General features: G+C 35.9%; 1 protein-coding gene and 1 pseudogene across 1 annotated transcript; one reads left to right on the forward strand and one right to left on the reverse strand.

Moving 5' to 3' along the window:
• Positions 1-414: 414 nt before the first annotated feature.
• On the reverse strand, positions 415-2,336 carry LOC145099652 (rust resistance kinase Lr10 pseudogene; annotated as a pseudogene).
• Positions 2,337-3,846: 1,510 nt separating this feature from the next.
• Positions 3,847-6,517, forward strand: LOC145097544 (putative receptor-like protein kinase At2g23200). The gene has a single exon (XM_079035118.1). The coding sequence runs from the start codon at positions 3,907-3,909 to the stop codon at positions 6,331-6,333; it is 2,427 nt and encodes an 808-aa protein (XP_078891244.1). The 5' UTR covers positions 3,847-3,906; the 3' UTR covers positions 6,334-6,517.
• Positions 6,518-7,150: the final 633 nt, after the last annotated feature.

Genomic DNA, 7,150 nt, shown 5'->3' on the forward strand with positions numbered 1-7,150 from the left:
TCTTTCATAGTTGTTGGGGGTCAGAAATGGCATCGACCAAGTCCTCGCACGATGGTCATTGTTCCGCAATCGAATACCTAGTCCTGGAGGGCTGAATGCGCTATATTGGTTAGGTTGCACCCTTTCTAACAAGAATTGGTTTTAGATTAATCGGTAGCGTTGATGCCTAACAAGTGGTATCAGAGCCAGCGGTGAGGGTTCCATTCTCTTAAGAAACAATTTCTGAGGAGGGGATTGTTGGGGGTCAGAAATGGCATTGACCAAGTCCTCGCACGATGTCGTTGTGCCACAATCGAATGTCTGGTCCTGGAGGGCTAAATGCGATATATAGGTTAGGTTGCGCCCTCTCTAACACTAACTAGTTTTAGATCAACCGGTAGTGTTGATGTCCAACAATAAGGAACGAACCAACCTTCATGGAAAAGAGAAATAAGTTTTTGGAAGGATTTCCAATGACTCTAAGTCCCGTTATAGCATTTCCAATGCTTTATTGTTGGTCGGTTCAAGGAATTTCTTTGTTTGCACCATAATCCTACAATAATTATTTTTCTTACCATTTTTTTTTCTTTATCACTCATACTTGTATATAGTCAAAGTTCTTCATTTAATTCGACCTTTTTGTATATCCAATGAGGAAACTATATTTCACTTGTATGATTAACTCCAACCTCAAAATTTTTCCTCCCTCCAACCATTTCGAAAATCAACATCCGATAACTATAAACATCTGATTTGTAAGATACTTGCCCAAAACTCCTTTAGAATAGTTCGGGAGCTATATGCCCTGGATGTTCCTTGCATAGGGGACATGTACATCATGCTTATTTTCTCGGGGGATAGCTTGGCAAGGCCTAATTCGGATATCTTAGGTGAAAAATGTTTATCTAAAAGAATATTTTGGAGCAATCCTAATAATAATCTCATGCAATTTTTCCCACCCAAGTTGGATACTACTCGAAAACCCTTGGTTATATATGAACTTAACAAGTGACCCGTTAAGAACGAACTCATAAATAAATGCTTTTGATGGCCCTCAAAACAAAATCCAACAAGACTTGCGATATCTACATGGGAAGTCCACCCCGGCACTTGCAACTTCATTTATGAAATCTTCACCACTTCCTTTCAATTCACTTAGGATCTTCACGGCCACCAGGCTTCCATTGCTTAATGCTCCATAATTTATATACGAAACCAAAGCCACTTTGTCCTAATTTGACTTCGAATGATTTTTTTTCGTTCACTTTAATTGGAAATAAGTGTACCTTTTCTCAATGAATTCATGATTTTCTAGAAACTTTTCCACATTAACATCCTTCTGTCTTTATTCGGCATTTCAGTTTCCATATGATACGTAATATTATCACAACCAACATTATCAGAAATTCTACACCAAGAGCTGCATCAAACAATGAACGAGAATGTCTTTAAATACTGTTTATTAAAATTGAAAATGTAAATTGAGGAACCAAAAAGTTATGTATGATAAAAAAAAATGCATGACTTGCAAAATCTCCTATGAATATTTGAAAGTAACTTAAAATAACATAATTAATACATGCGGCATAATTTAGATCATTGAGTTATATATGCATGAATGCCTCCTATCGTGTTATGCATTCGTGAAGCATCTTTAAAAAATATATGACTGTCTTAAGCTATCACTCATTTTAAATCTAAAGTAAATGAATGAATTACGTTAAGTTAATATATATCTTGCACTACCTTTCTTCCTCTATTTTTATCTTTTTATACTATCACATTCTATTTGCTTCCTCTATCTTACAAACTTAAAAGACTACTTGAAGTTTCTTTGGCTCTTCGTCTACGCACATCCTCACCGAGGGTTACATCGTGAATGCCTTCGAATTTTAGGTTAGCACTTCCTACCAACTATCTCGCAAATAGGATAATAGTATCAACGCTTGGACTTGATTCTTGAATCTAAATAACCCGAAATCAACGTAGAGATGATTGAACTGAACTCATTAAAACGATCAGTAACCAAGCTACCCCCATTCATCTTCACATATACCAACTGTTAGATTAAGAACACCTTATTCATTTTGATGGTTTTTCATACATATTGGATAACGTCGTTGTATGTAGTCTTCTCATCGACAATATTGTAAGATACGTTCTTCTTAAATGATAATGTTAACATGCTAGAAGGCTACCGATCTAGTAGATTCAAGTCCTCCGGCTTTATCGCTTCAGGTTTCTTTTTGACCAAGGATGTAATTTCTTCTATAAATGTAGTCTTTGATCTGCATTCTTTAGAACTCGAAATTGTGACCTTCAAACTTTCCGATCTTAAGCTTCTCATCATTACCCATAGTTCTGATATCGGTTAGACATTGAATACTTTGACAAATGAAAAACGATTTCATAAAAAAAAAAAAAGTAATAATGCAGAACGATAAACAGAACACAATATTTACTTCACACGATAAGGATGATCAACTACGTCCACAACAAACATAAGAGAAGGTTTTATTATTTATACCAAATGGCTTCAGTATGATATTTTACCTTACATGAATTCAATGAGCATAAATACTAGTGAGTTGACCTAAAGTTGTCTATAAGGCCAAGTATGAAACACTCACAACACTAGCTCTTGATGAAATTTACGTGTTGTTTGTTTTTTGGAAAAACCTCTTCAGACCTCTTATTGCTGCGCGGCGCAGCACACGCGTAGCACTTTTCATCTCGCAGCTGTTTGTTTTTTAGAAGTCTTCAGAGTCAAAAACCTTTGTGCGTGCTCTGTTTGGCGCAGCACTTGTACTGCCTCTTCCAGCCTCTTTTTTTTTTTCTTGCTGAATTTTTTCTTATATGTTGTTGAAAATTTATTTCACTTTGTATTTTTCATTTTTTTTGTTTATTCTTGTTGATTTTTTTTTCGTTTTTTATATTGAATACTGATAATTTTTGATGAAATATCATTATTTTTTTACTAAATATCTTTATTTTTTTTGTTGAAATATCATTATTTTTTACTGAATTATTATTAATTTTTGCCGAAATGTTATACATTATAAAAATTTTCGTATTTAAAAACTATTTTTGATTTATAAAATTAGTTTATTTTAATTTTTTAATATCTGCAGCAGTAAACAGATGTTAAAAAAAACAAACACGCTTCTTATTACAGTCTGCAGCCGTTTGGTCCATCTCTTCTACTGCAGAGGGTTGCAGAGGTAGTCCGCAGACTTCATGAATTTTTGCTTCAGAAAATCAAACAACACCTTAGTGTCACATCTAATACGGACATCATGTTTTTGGTTTGCCTACCGGCTATATGGTCAAAGGGTGAATCAATCTCCATAGATTAATACACACAAACACAATTATCTAACCGATTAGAGATATAAAAGATTAAAACAAGAATACAAAGATTTAAGTGGTTCACATGATTAGACATTATATATAGAACTAAAAAGAGTTTTTATTACTAATCTTCAATATACACATATATATACACACATACAAGGGTAACAATTAATGAGACGTATTTTTAAAGATCGTACTCTACTACCAACAACATCTGCCGTCAACGCTCTGTGGTCTCTAATTCTTTATCCTCAAAGACCGAAGCCTCTCCTCATGGCTGAACGCTGTATCCTGGAACCTCTCTTTTCCTTTAACTTAGATTAGTTTCCACGGTTGCATTAAACTAGAAAAATTAAAACAATAGAAAATCCATTCTTTTTGATTTCATGCATTATGCCTAAAATTAAGAAATATAGAATCTTATTCATGTATCCATTTACAACTACCAGATTCTAGTCTTCGCGGTCGTCGTCAACAATACACCTTTTTTTTTTTTTATCACATTGTCGTCTTCGTCTAGGGAAGCAAACCAATAATTATTCGAATCGAAACAGTAATTACCCACTTGCTTCAATGACGTCCATCATGTCTTTCTTTCTTGTCATCCTCCTCTCTTCACTATCACTTGCTTCATCACAGTATGCCTTACCGGACCACTACTTTATCAATTGTGGATCAAACTCCGACGTCAATTTCACCAACCGAAAATTCGTCGGAGACGTCAACCCCTCCACTTTCTCCATCTCCGGTGGCCATGTCGCCGCAGAAAGCAACAACCCGGCAAGCGACACGCCGGTTATCTACAGAACAGCAAGAGTCTTCACTAAGAAATCAAGGTACGAACTCGAAGCAGATGATATCAACACTTTCGTCATGGTACGCCTTCATTTTTCCCAATTCTCTTCTAATGGATTAGAATTTTCCAATTCAAAACTCGATGTTTCTGTTTCCGGGTTCTCTCTTTTATCCGGTTTTAGCACCGGAAACACGACTGTGATTAGAGAATTTATATTCCCGATTGGGTCTGAACGAAAGTTTAGAATCGAGTTTACACCCTCCCGTGGATCATCTTCTGCTTTTGTAAACGCCATTGAAGCTTTCACGACACCGTCGAATCTATTCAGGCCCGCCTCCAGTTTCCCACGTATTTCACCCGCCGGAAGTATTGGTGATCTGGACAAGTTAACATCGGATTATGCTTTCAACCCAATCCACAGAGTTAACGTTGGAGGACAAACGATCAACGTAAATCGTGACACCTTAAGAAGAACATGGACACCTGATAATTCCTTCATCTTCAACAATGGACAAGCAAGAAACGTCACTTTTGATGACCGGCTTAACTATGTCGACGGCGGAGCAAGCTCATTCGATGCTCCTGATGATGTTTATAAAACAGCCAAGCAATTAAACAACAGTTTGGTAAACATTACTTGGATTTTCAACGTCAATGAGAATGCCATGTACCTGGTTCGAGCTCATTTCTGTGACATTATAAGCACAGCCCTCGTCAGTCCCACCGACGCTTTCAACTTCTTTGTCTACAGCCACCACAAGGAGGAGATTCAACCAGGTAACACAATCCGGGCGTTACATGCTCCGTTTTATCTTGATTTGGTAGTGGAATCCAATTATTCAAATCGTTTGAATATCAGTATTGGCGCAATTCGGGGTAACAATCAGCCAGTGTTCTTGAACGGAGTCGAGATCATGCAGATGTTGAAAAACTCCGGTGTGCCTGATCCGGCGAAGAAGAAGGGAAAGAGCGTGTTCATCGTGGTTGGATGTGTTGTTGCAGGTGTAGCTTTTCTACTGGTTTTGTTAGCAGGTTTCTTCATCGGATCAAGATGTGGGAAAGGAAAGCAGGTGGTGGTCGGAGCAAAATCAGAGTCTCACGTGGTGCCATCACATGGCCGGAGTACTTCATACACCAGCATAAACGTTGACTTCACAGTCAACAATCCATCACCAGTACTAGACCTCAATCTTAGGGTCCCATTTGCCGACATAGTACAAGCAACAAATAATTTTGATGAAAATTTAATGATCGGTAGAGGGGGTTTCGGGAAGGTTTACAAAGGAACACTTCATGGGACCAAAGTGGCCGTCAAACGAGGCGAACAAGGTCACGGTCAAGGCCGGCCGGAATTCGTTACGGAAATCATGGTGTTGTCTCGGATCCGCTACAAACATTTGGTGTCTTTGATCGGTTATTGTGATGAAAATAACGAAATGTTACTCGTATATGAGTTTATGGAAAAGGGTACTCTTCAAGATCATTTGTATGATTCAGATCTTCCAAGACTCTCGTGGGAACGGAGGCTTGAGATGTGTATCAGTGCAACCCGAGGTTTGCACTACCTTCACACGGGTTCAGAAGGCGGGATAATTCATCGTGATGTGAAATCAACAAACATTTTGTTAAACGAACATTATGTAGCAAAAGTTGCCGATTTCGGGATATCACGGTTGGAAAATGTGGATGAAGGTGAGCATTCGGATGTTAAAGGGAGTTTTGGGTATCTGGATCCTGAATACGTTAGATGTATGAAATTGACGCAAAAATCAGATGTTTACTCATTCGGTGTGTTATTGCTTGAAGTTTTGTGTGCTAGACCCGCTCTAGACCACAAACTTCCTGCAAAGGAAGTGAATCTGGCAGATTGGGCAATTAAACAAATAAAAAATGGGAATCTTGAGAAAATAATTGACCCGTTTCTTATGAGTACAATTAATCAAGACTCGTTAAGGAAATTTGTGGAAATAGCTGAGCGATGTTTGAAAGAAACAGGAGACGAAAGGCCGAGTATGGTTGATGTGTTGTGGGATTTAGAATATGTTTTGAAACTTCAACTAATGTCAGTGGATCGTGAGTCGTATGATGATACGACGATAAATACTTCATTTCAGTTGCCGATGTCGATAATTGATAGCTCGATTTCGAGTTATCCGAGTGAGAGCGAAGTGTTTTCCCAATTAAAGATTGATGAAGCTCAATAGTTATTAATATAGTTTATTGATATATCGATTTCTCCTGGATATATAATTTTGTATTTCTTTTGTGAACCATTATATAAGGGTTTGTATAGATTACTAAAAAACATATAGTTGAATTGTGAGGGAGAGTAAAAGACAATTACATGTGATTGAGATTTGGGAATAAAAAGCTTTGTTGATACTTCCATATTTCCCCCAAATTACCACCAAGTTGCATATATTGAAGAAAAAAGAGAGAAAAACTCAAATACATGTATTGCTTTATCCTTAAAGGTATGGATTTTCTTCATCACCAATGTCACAAAGATAGTGGAAACACATATGGACGTGGTCCACCTCCACCTTTAAAAAAAAAAAAAGCTTATTTTTCAACTTATTACTTTGCTTTATATTATCTGTCACTTATTACAATCACAGCTATTTTTTTTTTCTTTTATATTCGATATAATTTCATCTTTAGTACATTTAACTCCCTCGTTATCTAATCATATTTTCTTTGTACCCCATAATTATATTTTAGTTTTAAATATTTTTAATTTATTTATTAATTAATTATTTTTATCAGATATTTAATGACATATTGAAATACATATTAATAACGATTATATAATATTTTCAGTTTTTTTATAACTATGACATGATAACTTTTTAGTATTTTACGTTTATAAAATAAACATTTATTTCTATTTTTGTTTGTTTGTAGCATTCAACGTGTATAAAATATGATATATATTTAAAAATGAATAATAAAACAGAAATGATTTTATAGACTATTTTAAATAGATAAGGATAAATGATGTAAATTTAATGAAAAAATTAT

Source organism: Lactuca serriola, chromosome 4 (assembly GCF_051521515.1).
Source record: "Lactuca serriola cultivar US96UC23 chromosome 4, Lser_US96UC23_V15, whole genome shotgun sequence".
Lineage (NCBI taxonomy): Eukaryota > Viridiplantae > Streptophyta > Magnoliopsida > Asterales > Asteraceae > Lactuca > Lactuca serriola.

What these genes read in the sequence shown, in the direction of transcription:
- LOC145097544 (XM_079035118.1), top strand. Translation starts at nt 3,907, where the DNA reads ATGACGTCCATCATGTCTTTCTTTCTTGTCATCCTCCTCTCTTCACTA.